The 21,571-nt window shown below is 37.0% G+C and overlaps 1 protein-coding gene across 2 annotated transcripts in view; it reads right to left on the minus strand.

Moving 5' to 3' along the window:
* LOC150085673 (endoplasmic reticulum-Golgi intermediate compartment protein 1-like) overlaps positions 1 to 21,571 on the minus strand; it is a 285,607-nt gene that overhangs the window by 147,906 nt on the left and 116,130 nt on the right. For both annotated transcript variants that reach the window (XM_090374181.1, XM_090374180.1), the window contains exon 4: positions 15,329 to 15,456. In XM_090374181.1, the coding sequence (XP_090230307.1) occupies positions 15,329 to 15,456 (128 nt within the window). The remainder of the gene's footprint in view (positions 1 to 15,328; positions 15,457 to 21,571) is intronic.

Here is a 21,571-nt window from a genome sequence, read left to right on the forward strand (position 1 = left end):
CATGCTGCAATTTCCATTCTTTCTGCCTGGAAAATAAAAATCTATTGTAAGAAATTCACTCTTCAAACAAGTATTCCATAGCCACTGCTAGTTCTAAAACAAAATCAAGTGAATAGTTAAAAACAAAGCATTTTTGTTTGGATCACTTTTGTCATAGCAGACAGATGTAAATGAAATCATTTCATATTTTATTTTGTGAGTGTGTTGCGTCACCAATTACAGATGATAATTATTATGAGAGCCGGTAAAAGCTTAATATTTATTTTTTGTAAAAAACAATATTGTTCAGTTTGTCATGCAGAATATTTGTATCTTATAGCTTTAAAATTATAAAAAACCTTATTGAAATATGCAATATTCGTTCATTTTGCCTTTATGCATGTTTAACTTACAAAAATACAAAACAACATGTGGTCCCAAGTTTTTTCAAGCTGTTCGGTTATGTCCCAGATTCTCCTATTCATGTCCTGCTTTTTATCACTGAAAATCTGGTCATCCTAAACAGTCTAAACTGAAGAAATAGGATGGGTTTCTGAACACAGGAAAATTGCCATAAGATTTGCGGGGGAAACCACAGTGGGCAGGAGTATTAGTCGAGGAATATGATGGAAGAAAGCAAGCTTATACAGAATCAGCCAAAAAAAAAAAAGCATTCCCATTTCAGAGATCCATTCATTCTAAATGTTTGTCTAGTTCAGCCTTAAATTTATTTAAGCTATCAAACTTCCACAATAACAGATAGGAGTTTGCTCCAACAATCAACTACCCGCTGGCTAAAGGTAAACTTTCGCACATCTATTCTACAACTGTCTTTCCTCAATTTGAATCTATGCCTACTCAGGTTCTTAATCTGAGCAAGCAGAAGTATCCTATCGGCATTCAGCCTGCTCAAACCACTGAAGGCCTTATACACGTCAATCAGATCACCTCGCAGGTGCCTAGTCTCCAGATGCTGCAACTTGCAAAACTTAAGCCTCTCTTGGTAATGGCACGCCTTTGTTCCTTCCACCAATCTCGTTGCCCATCTCTGTACTTGTTTTCTGTTCTAGCAACTCTATATCCTTCCTAAATCAGGTGACTGTGATCACAGCCACCTAGTGGTTCCTTTATCTGCAAATCCTCAAGGCATAAATAATCACTGCTAATAACCAGATCAAGAGTATTACTCTCTCTCTGGTTGCCTTTCTAATGTGCTGCTGCAGAAAACAATCATCCAATAAATCCACAAAAGTCTTGCTAGTGTGCGAGTGACCCACCCACAAGTTACAGTCAATATCTGGGAAGTTAAAATCCCAAATTTTAACTTCTCCATCTTTCTTTCTCCTCTGTACTCTCACTGGTTCCCCCTTCCAAATTTTTAACTACTAGCCCTATAATTCTTTTCACATCTTCAAGAGCTACTCTTCATTCAGGCCCAAGTCAGATCATGTGTCTTGTGGTGAGGGCAGGTACCAGAAAGCTTCCTTCCAAGTGATTGTAAGGAATTGGACTTGATTCTCACAGGTTGAGACATCGGAATCCAGGCTGTTCCTTCAGAAGTATGCCAGAACCACACACACACACACACACTAGAAAGAATATCTTCTTAGAAATCGTGCAGATAATTAATAGGACCTACAAAAACCAGAACAACAGCTTCCTCAACAAAACCTAAGAGTAGAATAAATAAAATGCTCAACCTCAACAGGAAGGTAAACAACAGTGGTGGGAGCATCATTCTTAACAAAGAGTACATATCCCGAAAATCTCAATTGTCCTCAAAGAGAACATTACCAAAAAGAAACAAAAACTATTCAAAACAAAATCACTAGAGTTCCAAGCTAAAAATATATACTAAAAGGATTATTGAACATAGGTAAAACCAACCAATCAGCAATCAAGCTGATTAACTCACGAACTCCATACTCCTCTTCATCTTTGAGAGGCATCAGGACATCTAAATATATTCATTAAAAAAAAAAAAAAAAATAGAATGGAAACTCTTTAGCAAAAGCAGAGGCATATGATACAAGAAAGCAAGCTTATACAGCTTCAGCCAAAAAAAAATCCCATTTCACGGATCCATTCATTCCAAATGTTTGTCTACTTCTGCCTTGAATTTATTTAAGCTATCAACTTCTACAACAACAGATGGAAATCTGTTCCAGCAATCAACTACCCATTGGCTAAAGCAAAATTTCTGCACATCTATTCTACAACTATCTTTCCTCACTTTGAATCTATGGCCCCTCAAGTTTGTAATCTGAGCAAGAGGAAGAATCCCATCAGCATTGAACCTGCTCAATCCATTCAAGGCCTTATACACCTCAGTCAGATTGCCTTGCAGGAGCCTAGTCTCCAGAAGCTGCAATTTGCAGAACTTAAGCCTTTCTTCATAAGAGCAACCCTTTGTTCCCTTAACCAGTCTTGATGCCCTTCTCTTGTATGACAACACAAAAGTTTACTCATTCTAGCAACTCAACATTCTTCCTAAAATGAGGTTTCCAGACCTGTCTACAGTACTCAAGGTGTGTCCTAACCATTGCCTTATACAAATGGATAATCCCCGCTCGCAAAATTCCTGTATACCATTGACAAGACCCCATGACCTATTCTGGCATCCTGTCTGTTCAGAAAACTTCATATCTGACTGCACAATTACACCCACATCTCTTTCATTCTCCGCTACCTTCAGTGTAACACCACCCAGTTGGTGCATTTCTCAGGGGTTACTGCTACCCATAAGCAGTACTTTACATTTCTGAATGTTAAAATTCAGTTACCAACTCTGTCAACGAGGTGATCACCAAGAAAATCAAATAACTCTGCTTAATACCACACTTTCAACTTAAAAGTCACGAGAATATAATAATGTGTTTAACATAGACAGCAGCCAGTAGTGCCGATGCAGTCTTCCTGCAATGTCAGGCCATAATTTTTGCCATTCATGACTGTGTGTGTGCTGCAACAAATCCAAGGGCAATTCACCTGACAGGAGCCTAATTTTATACTCCTCAAAGAGGATATGTCTGTTTCCCATCACTGGGGAGAGTAGCAACGAATCACTGGAAATGTTTTGTTGTGGACTTCGTGCATTCTGGTTTACTAAACAGGGGTCTCTTATAATGACTCTTCACTGTGGACTCTGTGGGATTTGAAACTAAGTGGAATCTGTGATTTGAGAATTGGAATCTGTATTATTTTATCCCTATAATTTTAGTTTATTTATTTTGCATTTATTCATATTATATTTTGTTATCTTATGTTATAATAGTCTTTATCCATATTTTACCTTTTTTTTTATCCATATTTTACCTTTTTAGCCACAATAGGACTTGTATACTGGCATACGTATACAAACTAAATATTCATATATACAATTTGTTGTTTTTTTTTTTTTTTTTTTTTAGGAGCATTAGCAACTAAGGCCATATTGCTCCGGGGATATGCGGTGGTCTTCCCTGACCTTTCTTCATCCTCCGTATTTGGTGTTCACAGACTCGAACCCCAGTCTAATCAAGAAGCGTGTTGATTCTTGATTAGACTGGACGCACTGCTGCTCCTGCCCACCTGGCTACAGAGGTGCCTCATATATACAGTAAAGCATTATTTATAATTTATATGGCTAACACTAATACTAAATCTGTTCTCAATAATTATATGCACACGTTAAAAAAAAAAAAATTGAATTCAAAATAAGCAGTATCTCTTGCAAAAATTATTAAAGTGCATTAGTTCAATGTTTTATGCCAACGCTTCCAATTGATACACTCTCTGGTTTGTGTTATCAAGAGAATGGCTGACATCCAGTTCTTCAAGCAACCGTTTTTCGATTTACATTTCACTTGCTAATAGGGAAAGCATGTGATAAAATACGTGTCTAAAAATACCAGAAGAGATTTTATTTTTATTGTTGTGTGGTTTTTAATTTTAATATAAAAACAGATTTTTCACAACTGAAGAGCACTCGGTCTACTCAATCTAATAGAGATCTTTCTGATCAATCTGATTACTTATTATAAGGTAGTCAAAAAGGAACTGAATGGACAAAGCTGTTTTAATACCATATATAGGAACTCCCCAACTTAAGTAAGGGCTGCGTTCCACGAAATGCTACGTAAGTCAAATATTACGTAAGTTGGAATTTTCCCCATGCTTGTGCAGCAACCGCAACTGTGCTCGCTGAATCGATTGAATCAAAAAAGAAATGTTCGACGAACGTGTGAATAGAATTATTTATTGTATTTATTCAATGTTTTATCTCATGCGCAGGAAAAATTACAAAAGCGTGCAATTAAACAAAATTACAAAAAAAGAGAGGAGACAGGCATAATGTTAGTAAGTTTTACCTCTCAAGCATCGTTGCAAGAAGTGATGTCTTTAGCTGATAATTATGCTGCTGCAGAGGTTGAAGGCTGTGGAGATTTATAAAGGGTCAGCCACTCAACCTTAAGAAAGAACATATTAATGGATGACTGGACGATGGCTTTTTTCTTTTCGTCGCAGATTTCTTTCTAGAAAGCAAGCATATCATTCACCCTTCTGTTAACTTTTGAGAATCGTTCGCTGTCAGGATCCAGCTTCTCAAACCTTGCCATTGCCGATGCAATTTCATGAAATGCCATTGCCATCTCTCTGGTAATGAAGTGTCTTGACTCCTCATTTGGTTCATCTTGAGCTTCGTCAGCATTTTCTTCTTTCACTACTGCAGCCTGCAAGTCAATAAGTTCTTCGTTAGATAATTCCTTCTCTTCTTCCTCTATTAACTCCTCCGCATCTTTGGCATCAACCTCCAACTAAAGCAGCGCTGCAACCTTTATAATCTTATCTGTAACCTCTTCATATGATTCGTCTTTTTCAAATCCTTTGAAGCCTTTTACGTGCCATAGGCATATTTTCTTCCATGCACCATTTAAACAACTTTTAGTAATAACCGCCCTGGCCTTATTAAGATTTTAGATGCATTGACAGATGCATCTTGTCTACAAATCTTCAATGACAGATTTGTAGACAAGATCCCATATCTCTGTTAGGCATTATCGTGGCTGCTAATCTCCCTCTCTCTTGGCATAAGCACATCACAAACATTGCTTCCTCTGCATCTAAAAACTGGGTTTTATCTTTCCCTCTGAGCATTACTTTTCTTCCAAATGACTGCTCATTCTGTAAAAATCTTCCCAACCATGGAATAAAATTAGTATTAGTAGAGGCATACGATGCAAGAAAGCAAGCTTATGCAGCACAGCCAAAAAAAAAAAAAAAAAAAAACCACTCCCATTTCATCCCTCCATTCGTTCCAAATGCCTGTCTAGCTCAGCCTTAAATTTATTTAGGCTATCAACTTCGACAACAAAGATAGAAGTCCATTCCACCAACCAACTACAAGCTGGCTACAAGCAAATTACTGCATATCTATTCAACAACTGTCTTTCCTCAATTTGAAACAGTACCCCCTCAGGTTCTTAATCTGAGCAAGAGGAAGAATCCCATTAGCATTCAGCTTGCTCAACCTATTCAAGGCCTTATACACCTCAATCAGATCACCTTGCAGATGCCTACTCTCCAGGTGCAGCAATTTGCAGAACTTAAGCCTTTCTTGATAAGAGCACCCCTTTGTTCCCCTGACCAGTCTTGTTGCCCTTCTTTGTACTCGTTCTAGCAATTCTACATCTTTCCTAAAATGAGGCCTCCAGACCTGTACGCAGTACTCTAGGTGTGGCCTGATCATTGCCTTGTATAACAGGATAATCACCTCCCTGTCCCTGCTAGCAAAATTCATATATATCATTGACAGGACTCCATTACCTGCCCTGGAAGCCAGTCTGCACTGTTCAGCAAATTTTATATTTGACTGCATAATTACTCCCAGATCTTTTTCACTTTCCACTTCCCTAAGTGCAGTACCACATAGTTGGTACATTTCTCTTTGGTTACTTTTACCCATATGCAGTACTTTGCATTTGTCAATGTTAAGCTTCAGTTGCCACTTCTCAGCCCATTTGCCCAACTTATCTAAATCCAGTTGGAGTAGCATACTGTCTTTACTGTCAACAACCCTGCCAAACTTTGTATCATCTGCAAACTTGGACATTAAACCTGATATACCTTCATCAATATCATTGATAAATATATAAAACAACAATGGGCCCAACACCAAACCCTGGTGAACTCCACTAATAACATTTGTCCACGAAGAGCAGCGTCCATTGATTACCACCACTCTCTGTCGTTTCCCACTCAACCATCCCTTTGTCCATTGTAGCAACTTACTCTTAATACCATTCTGCTCCAATTTGTATAGTAGTCTTCCATGCACAACAGCATCAAAAGCTTTCCTGAAATCCAAGTATATGATATCAAAATTATTTTTAGCATTCAGTTCCTTTCTGACCACATCATAGTATCCAATCAAATTGGTCAGATAAGACCTCCCTTTAACAAACCCAAGCTGTGTCTTAACTATTACTGCAGACTTGTCTAGACAATCCTTGCTTCTTTAACCAGTGATTCCATTATTTTCCCCGGAATACAGGTTAAACTAACAGGTCTATACTTACTTGTGTCACCGTTTTAACCCCATGTTAATTGGCGATACATTTGCACACCTCCAGTCCATGGGGGCCTCCCCTGAGTCCCAGGAAGCCCTCATAATTATGGCTAAGGATTTGCTTACTTCTTTTGCTGCTTCCTTTAATATAACTGGATAGATCCCATCCACCCCAGGAGCCTTTTTTATGTTTAACTTCATCAATTTCTGCTCCACTTTGCTCTCAGTTTTTACAAAATCACTTAGCTCCCTGTTAGAGTTTGATAAACTTCTGGAACTTCCTTCATTGAATAACTCCTCATGTATGAATGTATATGCAAATTACTCATTCAGTTTATCAGCTACCTGAGCATGATCATCAATAGTCAACCCATCTATGTTAAGTGGTTCATCCCTTTCCTTCTAGAGTTTACATAAGTAAAGAACTCTCTGCTGTTTTTCTTTGCATCCTTTGCAAAAGATTTCTCATAATCTGCCTTTGCCTGCCTAACTTCCTTTGTGATTTGATTACAGACTAGTTAATATCTGCCGTAGGCTTCTGTGTCACCTGATACTTTATATGCATCCCATACATTTTTCTTCTGTGCCACAAGCCTCATAATTCATCTGACCTCCATTTAGGCCTCAACCTTGAACCGTATTTCTTAGGTAGAATAAAAAGCCTAGTAGCCTCCAAAATTAAGTCCACAAAGGCTTCCCATTTAGAATTCAACGTTGATAACATCGTCATCTGATCCCACCGTACAGAATTTAAAAACTGTCTGAGACCCCTGTAATCACCTTTATGAAAGCAAAAGCCCTTCCCTTTAGCCTTGGCAGTAGTTACATCTTTAAGAAATTCCCACATCAGTACATTCCCACATCGTTCCTTTCTCTACAAATTCTTGGTGCATGAATAATCACTGCTGATAATCAGATCAAGAGTATTACTCCCTCTAGTTGCCTCTTGAACATGTTGCTGTAGAAAAGTCATCCAATAAATCCACAAAAGTCCTGCTAGTGAGTGAGTGACCAACCCACAAGAGCCCTGTCAATCAATTCGGCCCTGGAAAGATTGTGCAGGGCTCAAGGGGTAGAATTTTTTTCAGCCTGGTCTGTACTTGTTAACAGGAGAGACTGCTTCTACAGGGATGGGATACACTTAAATAGAAAGGGTGCAAGAATGTTTGCTGATGCTATCGAGGCAATGTTAGGTGGGTCGGAAAACTGCTAGATTGGGGGGATACAAGGACTAATAGATTAACAGTAGCCACTGGCAGAGGTGAAAGTGATTCTTGCACTGCTTCTATTGGAATGAGCCGCAGCCTGGAAAATAAGATGCAGGATATTTCAGAGACTGCTGGGAATCACTGGGGTACAAGTAAACACATGGGTTGTGTTAGGGTAGCTAAGAAAAAGAACAGGTGCATGTATACTTGTGTGTACACCAATGCTAGGAGTTTAGTAAATAAATTTGATGAATTTGAGGTATTGCTCAAAACATCAAAGGCAGATATTGTGGGGATTTCAGAGACGTGGTGTCACACAGATATAAGAAATGCAGAACTGGAATTTGGGGAGTACAATGTCTACAGAAAGGATAGACAGGATAGGAAGGGAGGAGGGGTTATGCTATTAGTTAAAAAACACATAAAATCCAAGGAAGTGAAGCCAGTCGACATCGCTGGACAGTGCAGTGTCGAGTCAGTTTGGTGTGACATAAGCATTGGGAGATCAAAATTGAGAGTAGGAGTGTGCTATAGGCCTAATGACTCTGATGAGTATAATAAGAAACTGTTCGGAGAAATAGAGTGGGCCAGTAAATCAGAGAGTCTTATAATGGGGGATTTTAATTTCCCAGATATTGACTGGAATTTGGGGGCTGGTCACTCACACAGTAGCAAGGCTTTTGTGGATTTATTGGATGATTGTTTTCTACATCAGCATGTTCGGGAGGCAACTAGAGGGAGTAATACTCTTGATTTGATTATCAGTAGTGATTCTTCATGCATTAAGAATCTGCAGATAAATGAACCACTTGGTGGCAGTGATCACAGTGTGCTGAAGTGGGAGTTACTCAAAGAGGTAACTACCATTAGGGGTAAAGGGAAGGGGTATTGCTTTCGTAAAGGCGACTACAATGGACTGAGACAGTATTTAAATTCTATACAGTGGGATCAACTGATGATATTGCCAACAGCAAATTCAAAATGGGAAGCATTCAAAGAACTTATTGTGGAAGCTACTAGGCTTTACATACCAACTAAGAAATATTGTTCAAGGTTTAGGCCTAAATGGTTGTCAGATGAACTAATAAGGCATATGGCAGAGAAGAAAAATGCATGGGATACATACAAATTAACACGTGACACGGACGCCTATGATAGATACAAGTTGATCTGTAACCAAGTTACAAAGGAGGTTAGGCAGGCGAAGGCAGATTACGAGAGATCCTTGGCAAGGGATGCGAAGAAAAACAGCAAAGAGTTCTTTACTTATGTAAACTCTAGAAGGAAGGGGATGAATCAGATTGGTCCACTTGAGATCGATGGGTCAACTGTTGATGACCCTGCTCGGGTAGCTAACAAACTAAATGAATATTTTGCATCGACATTCACACATGAGGAGTTATTCAGCGAGGGGAATGCCAGAGGTGTATTCAACTCTAGCAGTAAGCTAGAGAATCTTGTAATAACTGAGAGCAAAGTGGAGGAGAAATTGTTGAAGATAAACACAAGAAAGGCACCTGGGGTGGATGGGATCTATCCAGTTATATTAAAGGAGGCAGCAAAGGAGGTAAGCAAACCCTTAGCCATAATTATGAGAGCTTCCTTGGACTCAGGGGAGGTACCCATTGACTGGAGATGTGCAAATGTGACCCCAATTCACAAAGGGGGATCAAAGGCTGACACAAGTAATTATAGACCTGTGAGTTTAACTTCTGTTCCCGGAAAATTAATGGAGGCACTGGTGAAAGAAGCACTGCAGGATCATCTAGACAAGACTTCAGTTATAGCTAGGACACAGCATGGTTTTGTTAAGGGGAAGTCTTGCCTGACCAATTTGATTGGATACTATGATGCAGTCACAAAAGAACTGGATGCAGGGAATAACTTTGATATTATATACTTGGATCTTAGAAAGGCTTTTGATACTGTTGCACATGGAAGACTGCTGCACAAATTGGAGCAGTGTGGCATTGGAGGCAAGTTGCTGCTATGGATAAAGGGGTGGTTGAGGGGGAGAAGACAGAGAGTGGTAATCAATGGACACTGCTCATCGTGGACTAATGTTATTAGTGGAGTCCCTCAGGGTTCAGTATTGGGGCCTTTATTGTTTTCTGTATTTATAAATGATATTGATGATGGTATATCAGGCTTAATGTCCAAGTTTGCAGACGATACGAAGGTTGGCAGGGTTGTCAAGGACACTACTGACACTATGCTGCTGCAACAGGATTTGGAAAGGTTGAGCAGATGGGCTTCGAGGTGGCAAATGAAGTTTAACATTGACAAATGTAAAGTACTACATATGGGAAACAGCAACCCCAGAGCAACGTATCAACTCTGTGGTACTACACTGACAGTGGTAGAGAATGAAAGGGACCTGGGGGTGGTGGTGCAGGCAGATATGAAGTTCTCTGAGCAGTGCAGACGAGCTGCAAGAGTAGCTCATGGTGTATTGTCAATGATATATAGGAATTTTTCTAGCAGGGATAAGGAGGTGATTATTCCCTTGTATAAGGCAATGGTCAGGCCACACCTAGAGTACTGTATACAGGCCTGGAGGCCTCATTTCAGGAAGGATGTAGAGCTGCTGGAACGAGTACAGAGAAGGGCAACTAGATTGGTGAATGGGACAAAGGGGTTCTCTTACGAAGAAAGGCTTAAGTTTTGCAAATTACAGTGTCTGGAAACTAGGTACCAGCGGGGTGATCTGATAGAGGTGTACAAAGCCTTGAATGGTTTGAGCATGCTCAATGCTGATGGGATTCTTCCTCTAGCTCAGAAAAATCACCTGAGAGGGCATAAATTCAAATTGAGGAAAGACAGATGTAGGATAGATGTGCGGAAATTTGCCTTTAGCCAGCGGGTGGTTGGTGGGTGGAACAGACTTCCATCCCTTGTCGTGGAAGTTGATAGCCTAAATAAGTTTAAGGCTCAGCTGGACAGGTATTTCGAACGAACAGAGGGGTGAAGTGGAAGTGGTTATTTTTATTTATTTATGTTACTTTTTTTTTTTTTTTTTTTTTTTTTTTTTTTTTTTGGCTGATGCTGCATAAGCTTGCTTTCTTGCATCAAATGCCTCTACTAATGCTAATGCTAATGCTAAGTTCAAGTCAATATCTGGAAAGTTAAAATCCGCCAATTATAAGACATTCTGATTTACTGGTCCACTCTAATTCTCTGCACAACTGTTCATTATACTCATCAGATTCATTAGGCCTATAATACACACCTACTCTCATTTTTCCTTTCCCAGTGCTTATGTCACACCAAACTGACTCAACATTGCATTGTCCACCAACATCAATGGATGCACTTCCTTAGATTTTATGTGTTTCTTAACTAACAGCATAACCTCCCTCCCTTCCTGTCCTGTCTATCCTTTCTGTGCACATTATACTCCCCAAATTCCAATTCTGCACTGCTTATATCTGTGTGACACCACGTCTCTGATATCCCAACAATATTTGCCTTTAATGTCTTGACTAGCACTTCAAGCTCATCAAATTTATTAACTATACTCCTAGCATTGGTGTACATGCACCTGTTCCTACGCTTAGTTACCCTAACACAGCCCATGTATTTACTTGTTCCACTATGACTCTCAGCAGTCCTGGAAATCTCCCTTACCTTGCTTTCCAGGCTGCTGCACATTCTAATAGAAGCAGTGCAAGAATCGTGTTTGCTTCTAACTGTTAAACTTTTAGTCTGTGTATCCCCCCAAGCTAGCAGTTTTCTGACCCACCTAACACTGCCTCGATAGCTTCAGCAAATATTCTTGCAAAGAATATTTGCTCACTGTTACCGCATCTGGGCCCGTGCCTCACAAAACCTCTCTCGGACTTCTAGATTCCATTCAAAAATAGAGCAGTTAAGTTAATTAATGACCTGTCTATAACAAAGTTTCTCCATTCTCTGTCTCATAGACATTCTCTTTCTGCTACATGCCTTTTCTATAGATACTTCTATGGGTAGTGTTCTTCTGATTTGGCTTCTATAATTCCCACTCTCTCTCTCTCTCTCTCTCTCTCTCTCTCTCTCTCTCTCTCTCTCTCTCTCTCTCTCTCTCTCTCTCTCCCTCTCTCTCTCTCTCTCTCTTCCAAACCAGCCCAAACATACGCCACAACCAGTCAGCATCTTTGTACCGCAAACAATATTTGCCTTTAATGTCTTGACTAGCACTTCAAGCTCATCAAATTTATTAACTATACTCCTAGCATTGGTGTACATGCACCTGTTCCTACGCTTAATTACCCTAACACAGCCCATGTATTTACTTGTTCCACCATGTATTTACTTGTTCAGCATCTTTGTACCGCAAACTCACAGAATTGACTTTTCTTCTTTCTCATTTATTCCTTCGACATCCGCTTTCTGGAACAATTTCACTTCATACATATTTCCTGAAAATTGCAATCTACAGACGTTCAAGTATAATGTCATCAAGTATCTTCTTCCATCTACTCAACCTTCAACACATGCACGGTACTAAGTACTATAGGTCATATTACCTCTCATTCTTGGGGTTTTCATAAAAAAAATAAAATGAAAACAATATCTAAATGTGCTGATTATACAAAGGTGACCATTAACAACAATAATCAGGCATGCTTCTCCAACAAGAACTAGATACATTAGGCACATAGGCTGAAAAATGAAAATTAAGGTTTAAGATTGATAAATTTTTGGATTACATAGAATAACATACAAAATGCTATGTTCTTTTAGGTAATCCCAGAATAACTAACATTTCAGTGGTATCAAACTCAAGGTAATGGAGCATGAAAAGATTTAGGGGTATTTGTACAGTACAATGAAGTGGACTGTACAATGAAATTAAGTGGGCTATAAGATCTGACAAGTTGCTCTTACAACTCATCTAGTTCAGTCAATGATATACAGGCAGTTCTCGCTTTACGAGTTCCCGGGTTTATGAGGTTTTTTTGCAAGTATCAAATATCAACAATAATCGAAAATATAAACAGTAATTGCAAAAAATGAATGTTAAACATTCATAAATACCACATTCCAAACCACGTGCATAGCTATACAATACAGTGTACCCCACTTTACGATATTAATTAGTTCCAGAGACATCGTCTTATCGTTAAAATATCGTAATGTGAACCCAATAACACATTGTTTTGTGGTAATTTGTTTCAAGATCTTGGAAGTTGAAATTTTCGCTGTATAACTAAGCTATTTATCTCTCTAAAATGTCATTTTTAAGGTTACGAGCGTGACCTTAAGACCATCTAAAAGGTCGTGAAAGTGGCTTGTAAATTGTATTAGCTACCAAATCAAATCATTAAAATGCACTACACTTTCATCGTTATCATATGTTCCATTATAAGAATCAATTTTAAACACCTTTCTAAAGCACATTTCTGGAGGTCAAGACCATAAAACAATAAAAACAATTTGAACTTTCTGGTTTATTGGGCTTTTCTGTTACTGCAAGCAACCATAAACGGGTAGTAAACTCGGTCTTCTTGCATTTGCGAAAATACCGACAGCTGGAATTGTGTGGGTTTTTACGTTATTATGGTGAAATGTGTTTGCCATTTACTGAAATCTTCAATTGTATAAAAAACATAAATAAATTTTCAGAATCTTCTCTTCGTTCCTTTTTTTTTAAGCTTCGTAAACTTGTGTACTCCACACAAATCGTGTTAGTTGCAATTTGTGTGTGCAAAATGCTTATGAATGCAATCGTGAAATTTATAATTAAAAGAGAAGATTATCTTGGAAACAAATGTCTCTTGAAACATTTCTGAAGAAGACGATTCCTTGTGCAACAAACCAATGAGTGCCAAGCCAATAATGAGTGATCAACGAGTGTGCATTTAGTCGATGATGATGAAGCATAAACATTCTTTAACGTTTGTATAAGTCATAAATAATTTCTCTATTATTATAATTTGCTTGATTTTACAGGATACGTTTTCATTTCTTTCACTAAATCAATCATTGTTTAAACATAAACTAATTTCATTGTTGAGAATAATCCCTATTTTTAACCTTATGTCTATGGGAAATAAATTCCCGCTTTACAAGTAATTACAAGTAGTTCTCAACTCATAAAGTCGAGAACTACCTGTATATGAATTTTTCTTGCAGGGACAATGAAATAAACAGTTAATTATCCAAACCATTCCCTTAAACAACATTTTTGTTGAAGGCAATGGTTAGACCACATCCTGAATATTGCATAAAAGGGTTGTAGCCTCATCTGAAGAACAATGTAGAAATGTTGGAACAGGTGTAGAGAAGATCAACAAGATTTGTCAAGGCATATATGGGTACAATTACCAAGAAAGATTTGAGTTCTGTAAATTGCAGCATCTGGAAACTAGGCATCTACAAGGTGACTTGATTGAAGTATTTAAAGATTTAAATGAATTAAATAAACTGATGGGATTTGGTTTACTTGTGAAGGATCACAAAATTAAATTGAAAAAAGGACGGTGCGGAATAGATGTGATGAAATTTTCTTTCAGTCAGCGTGACTGATTGTTGAAATGGGCTTCTGACTATTATTGGAATGATTGAACAAACATGTTAAGGTGGGTTTTTTGTTTCGTTTTTTCCATACAAGTTTGCTTCCTTACAATATTTTGTAGCTAAATACTAATAACAGAGGAAGGATTTTAAAGGATTCTGCATTATCCAGCACAACCCAGATAGAAACAAACCCGAAACTGCAACAGTCACGAGCCCCTACCCTCCCCACAGTTAGCACATTTTGGCAACACTCTATGAAGCTCCAATGACACAGAGAACTTCTGTCAACCATAAACTCAACACAAATCAATAACAGACTGTTTATGCCCACAGGAACTGGAAGTACCCCAACATAACTCACCATGGAAGGTTGGAGATCAATAAGAGCAATAGCAAAGCAATAAACTGCTATCTATCAAAGGAAACCAGAACCTAGCTAATCATAATTCAAAAAGACAGACTTAGACCTAGACCTCCACTAAGTCCACACTACACAGATCCAGAAGATAGAAACACTACCTCAAGACAAGACAAAACAGTGTCCAGCCTGAATACTAAAAAGTCCCTTCTCTGTTCTCACCCTAAATAGGTACACAGGAGGAGCCCTCAATGCATATTTCTTCTCCCCCACACCCACTGTTAAAAAAAAAAAAAAAAAAAAATTTATCCCCCTTCCAGATTTAAAATTACCTTATTGTCATTTATTTAATTTCATTTATTTACTTTTTCATCACTGATTTTTAATTTTTCATTATTTTCTTTTTTTTTTTTTTCATTTACTGTTTTTTATTCAACAATGAAATTTCCACCTAATTCTTTACAACAATGAGAACACTAAGTTTCAAATAGATTTTGTATATGTTTGAAAACAAACCTTATTTTCCAATTCTCCTAGCCAAAGTAAGTAAAATTAAAATTTCAAGATATAAACAATTTTATGATTCATCTGGATTATAAATTGCCCCCCACACCCTCTTTAATGTGAATATCCACAGTTCTACTGTACCACCTATTCAACTGCATCCTGTTGTTATTCTATGCTGTGCAACTTTAATTATAAGATTAAGTAAATCACAAAAATTATGGTTCTTACCTTATTTACATAAAACTTTCCTTCAAAGCGACAGCCAATATCACCAGAATCCAGTGGAACTTTTACAATGTTTTCAACAAATCCTACTTCATGCCTTCCCATATCATCCTGAATATCAAGTCCAAGAACTTCAAACAGATAAAAATTATTACTAATTAAAATATGTTTTTTGAAGTTCATTTAATACCTATAAGTAATGCTTGTTTTAGTATTCTAGATACAAGGTTATTTTACATGGAGGATATTTTTATATGTGGGCAGATTCCACAAGCCAGAAAAACTTTCATGAAAAATTCTGCTGGTTTGAAAATTCTCAAATTTTTTTAATTATTGACATGAACACAGCATAATTTTTATTATCCAAAATAAGTTAAACTCCATTCATCCAACTGTTAACAGTTGCCCAGAAAGCAACACAATGCTTTTTTTTTTTTTTTTTAAATCAGTCATTTAAACATATTTTTAAAATTTTAACCCAGTAGAACTCAACGTTCTACCAATTTGTGAAACATTTGATAGAAAACACTGTATGTATTATTGGTTAGATATAGCACTGTATGTGATATCTATAGTGAGTTGCACTGAAAACAAAGAGCCTGACTGAGTTTGTAGCAAAAAATAAATCAGAAGAGGGAACGTTCACAAGCAACTAAAGAACATCAATAGAAGCTGTAGTGTCAACAGAAGTGCTGTTAGTCACTAAGCTAAGCAGATGTTGCAATGTGCCAATGGCATTATTCATAAGAAATAACAAACCACAAACAGGCAACTGGTAATTGAGCTATCCATCGGCAAAGAAAGAAATAACACGAAATTAAACAAAAAACATTGTTTAGATCTTCACAAGTTTAAGAACTCAGAAGGCAATCTCAAAACTTGACTGGACTGCATTGCCCCATCCAGCAGAATTTTGAGAAATTGAAGCTGATTGAGCAGGACAAGGTTTCTCAAAATGGAAAGTGGAATGCAATGTGCTATCATCGGCAAAACTATGGATAGGATTTCCAGTCAATGGAAGAAGGTCATTAATATACAAGAGGAAAAGAGTGGGGGAAAGAACTGAACCTTGGGGGACAACGGCATTAGTGGAGAAGTTAGAAGACAGAGAGCCATCTACCATCACCCTCAGTGAGCGATCACAGAGAAAACTGGATAACCAATTACTAAAAACAGTTATCAAACCCTAAGATGGAAGCTTGTTTAGAAGACCTTTATGCCAAACACGATCGAGAGCCTTTGAGTTGACCTTCACATTTAAATAAATATATAGTCATACGCCCATTATGTGTACTATTAGGAAAACACAATACACTCACTTGTAGTGTTGACATATAAACTTACACTACAAACAAAACTTCAAATATCAACACCAATTTCCTATTTGACAAAAGTATAACTCACTGAATTACTTAAATATTTTTGTTCAAACCTTTAACTCATTTATTCATTACTGACTATGTTCCAAGCAACTATACTTTATATTACAGTTACGCAACAATTCCTCCCTACATTATTATTTTTATTTAATTCCCTATCCGCTTTCTACCAAGGTGCTCTCGTGATATTAATAGTCTCATGCTGATGTCTTTGACATCATGGTTCATTGTATGGTGAGCATTACAATTAAAACCCTACTAATCTAATGCACTACTGGTTACGTGCTACATATTCGTACCCAAAACTCCAATACAATAGCAGTATGAGTAGCGAGTCGTAACTTACAAAATCACTAACTAACAAATGCTACTAAGCCTATTTAATCTATTCATAAATCACAAATTAACATGTTAGTTAATCAAAAATACGACAAAATGTGTAAGAAAAACATCGTTTGCAGGAGCTCAAGAAGTGTGTACATCTTCACACTTATAATCTCATTCCCAGACTTCCCATTATGGAGTGTATATACTGCAATTGCACTAGACCATAAATTCTATATATATCAGGTCAACATATTTTTTTTTTTGGTAGTTGTTGGCGCATTGGCTTCTGTGGCCATAATGCACCTCCCAAGGTTTTTGCAGTACTTTGATCCAAGCCCGAAGTGGGATTCGAACCCACAACCTTTGGGTTGCCAGGCAGGCACTTTACCCACCCGGCTAGCCTGGTCAGCCGGTCAACATATAAAATACCTCATATATATAGTTTTATATATATTATCTAAATATGAAGTTATGTAAAAGAATATAAGAAATAGAAAAAGAAAGGGAAAGAGTTGCAGAGTTTCTATTAAAAAAAAAATAAAAAAATAAAAAAAAAAAATATATATATATATATATAAAACTATATTTTAGTTAATTATAATACCAACTAGATAAATCGGACAAAAGTATTTGGGGTGAAAACTATAACCATTAGCTCAAAGTGCCAAATTGGAGCTAGCCCTTGTTAACGTTCCATTCAATGTAACCATATATCTATAATTAGCTATATTATTATTTTACTTTTACTATTTCATGTCATTTTATTATTTTATTTTATGTGTTTATTTATAGGGTACAACGAAAAAGTCCAACTTGGGTTATTTGAATTTGGAACTTTGAGCTAATGATTATAGTTTTCACCCCTAATACTTTTGTCCAATTTATCTAGTTGGTATTATAATTAACTAAAATATAGTTTTTTATATATATATTATTTATTTTTTTTTTTAATAGAAATTTTGTAAATAGTAAATGAATTTTTATTGTTACACACTTCGTGTTAGAAAAAGTACCCTGACAATATATGCTGATCCCCCCAACCACCCAAGCAATGACACAAGTGAATGTATCTTGGTATAAGTCAAAAAACTGGCTAATAATCTCTTGAGGAAGGATCTTTAATCGACAAGCGGCAGAGGAAGGACTGCATCCATGTGAATTATGTCGACTCCCTCTTGCCACATCTTTTTTATACTAGGTTAATCATTTTCCCTTTTCCAGAAGCTCAGAGGTCGTTGAATGATGACAATCCCAACCCTGAAGGAGAAGGACCACTTCCTGAATACCCTTCACAGTACAGTGCAGCAGACCAAACCACCATTAAGCATATCAATTTCAACAACTCTGAAACACCCACTTTTTTTTCCTTTTTTTTGGATGCATGAAGGATCACAAGCATGGGCTTCCAGTCTGCCCCACTGTCAGTGGTACCCTGGACGGCCCTTGCCAAATGTCTAGCAGCTCCCCTATCCAAAAATTATCACCTCAACCCCCACTCTCTAAAAAAAACTCTAGGCATTTGAGCAAACTTCCATACAAAATGAGGGTATATTAGTAAGCTTTGATATGGAATCAGTGTTAACTAGTATCCCTCTAACACAGCGGTTCCCCACCAGTTGGGAACCGCTGTGTTAGAGTTGGGAACCTCTAACACAGCGGTTCCCAAATGGTGGTTTGCGAACCCCTGAGGGTTCACAAGAGTGTTCCAAGGGGTTTGCACTAAAAATTCAGTAAGGGTGCCTGCTTAGATTTACACAGACACATTTTTTATAAACTACAAAATAGTTTAATATTAATTTTTGCAGTTCAGTTCAAATTTTATATTTAGTTGTGGTTTGAGTCATGTGCCCTTACATAGCAAGCATACATGACAGGATGTTAGTGGGGGATTAGGTGTGAATGTGCCAATATGTACTGCACCATTCGGCTGTGGAAGGGTTATAAAAATTATAACTAATAATAAGCAAAGATAGAACAAAGTAAAATAAAATTAATTATAAAGTAAAGAATTGCCACTGAAAGAAACCACATCTCCCACAATTCCTTATACAGTATTATTATGCAATATCACTTATAGAAACAATAGTGCTGGAAATATTTTATAATAAAAATTCAGCACTATTATACAATTTCAGAGAGCTTAGTGGTTTGTGATAAAAATATTATGTTGAAAGGGGTTTGCGAGTCAAAAAAGGTTGGGAACTGCTGTTCTAACAGATGCCAAAGCTAGCCAAGGTCAACCAGCTTGCCATCCCCCTCCAGCTCAGGTCCTCATAGCAGACCTTAAATCCTATGCCTAATTCTACTCCTACATAACATACACCAAAATATTAGTTTCATACTTGAAATTAAAGAAATAAAGAAAGAACACAGTACCTTTCTTGGATGTGTTTGTGAAGAAAGTAGACTGTATCACCATATACCATAAACCCACTAATACTGAAACAGTTATAAACCTCATTTCAATCCCCTCCCAGTGTATGTTATAGTGAACAGAACTGGCCATGAGGATTTCCTACGCTGGTAAGAAATCAGCGCGCACACACACTTCCCCCCATCTAGGAGGAGTAAGGTGAACAAAAGAACTTGAGAAAACTGAACTGAGGTGAAGATTAAGAAAATTAAGGTAGTGATAGTGAGGCTAATACCTTGATTTTAACCAAGGGACACCTGTTGTGGTGATGGTGGCACACACAACAGGTGTCCCTTGAAAATAATATTAACTATTAATCAATGATTCAAATTTTCTGTCTTCTTAAATATAATCAAACTTTTATTGCATTTGTTTCTGATGGGATTTTCTTACAGTTTTCACACAGAAATAGTGCATACGCCTGTACGTTTCAATTTACTTGTTTTCCGTCTCCCACTAGTTCAATAAACATGTCTTACCTTAGTTGGTTTTTGAAAAATTTATTATTGTTTACACAGAGTAAAGACAATAACATGACACCTAATATTCTTTCCAAATGACTCTATGGAAAGCAACGTGAGTAGTTTCAAATTTAGCATGCTGAGAAGGGTGCCAAATTTAAAATAAATTTTGAAATAAACCTCAAAATGAAAGTAACTAACAGTATCAAATATATATAATATATTTAATTTTTTTAATAATATTTATATGCACTTACTTTCCAAAAAATAGAAACCTTTTGCAGTTGGCATCAACAGATAATTATATAATTAAACATATGGTATCATAAGTTCCTTGATAAATACTGTACTTTTTTCCTGGGGCTTTTTATCAATCCGGTAACAGAGCAGGCAAGTGATGGTTATAATTTATAGTGTTATTTTGGAAAATGTTTATCAAGAGCCACAAATGAGAAAACAACAGATATCACTAGTGTGTGAGGAAAGCAACCGTCTCAAAAGTATACAATGGAGAATGAAAGACAGATGCATCTGCAAAAGGAAGAAAAGTGGCAGAAAATCAATATTCCAAGAATGAGACTGTGAGAATTAAAAGCAAATTGTGAGTCAGAAGAAGTCCAGTGTGCCGAAAATTACCAAAAAATATAATTTAGACAAAGAAAGATCCAACTCCAACTGAACTATGTAACAGGAACTGAAAAATCGGATTTGGTAATTGTGTGCTATACAATAGTCACTTCTCTCTGTAAAAAATCAAAAGATTCAACTGAAGTGGTGTCCCCAACGACAAGACTAGACTGTGAAACAGTGAAAAAAGATCATGGGTTCTGATAAGTCTTGATTTACACTTTTTTGCAGCAATGGCAGGGCAAAAATGTAGTGTGAACTGCATGAAGCTATGCATCCAGCCTGTCTCACGTCCATCACTCAAAGCAGCTGGAGGTGTTATCATGGTAGGGGTATGTTGTGTTGATATGGATTGGGTCCACTCATACCATTAGAAAATTGTGTTACCTCCAATGAATATGTTTCTGTCATACTGGACCAACTTCAATCCTGCAATGTATCATTTTTACCTGTACTGTAATTGATTCTTTCATGGCAACAGCATAACTATCACCACACAAAAATTCTATCTAAATGGTTTGAGGAACATTTTCAAGATTTCCAACATCTATACTGGCAGCCTAATAATCCAGATTTGAGTCAAACTGACAACATCTGGAATATGTTGGAAAGGGCAGGTTGACTTCACATATTCTCTACCAACCACAATACAGCATTTGAAAAATATCCTGACAGAAGAATGACCAAATCTGGACCTCCCTCTGACACCTAGTGGAATCCATGCCATGACATTTAATTTGGGCAAAAGGTGAACCTATCAAATACAGAATAAAGGTTTCTAATTTTTTGATGCCAGTGCACGTACATAATAAGCAGAAATATATGGGCATGTTTAAAATTTCATGCACCAGCAGTGCGTTACATTGGTAAATGGAACAGAATAAGAGACTGATGCTTCTATTTTTATGTCAAAATAGTTTTGTAATTTACAGCAGAATTAATATTTTTTAGTTTTTTTTTAAATTAAAGCTTTTAAAAATTTTCTAAAAAAATTTTCTAAAACTTAGTTTCATATAATAAGCATTGCAATCCATTAAGA

This window comes from Mastigoproctus giganteus, chromosome 5, assembly GCF_048544385.1.
Source record: "Mastigoproctus giganteus isolate SK-2022 chromosome 5, ASM4854438v1, whole genome shotgun sequence".
Taxonomy (NCBI): domain Eukaryota; kingdom Metazoa; phylum Arthropoda; class Arachnida; order Uropygi; family Thelyphonidae; genus Mastigoproctus; species Mastigoproctus giganteus.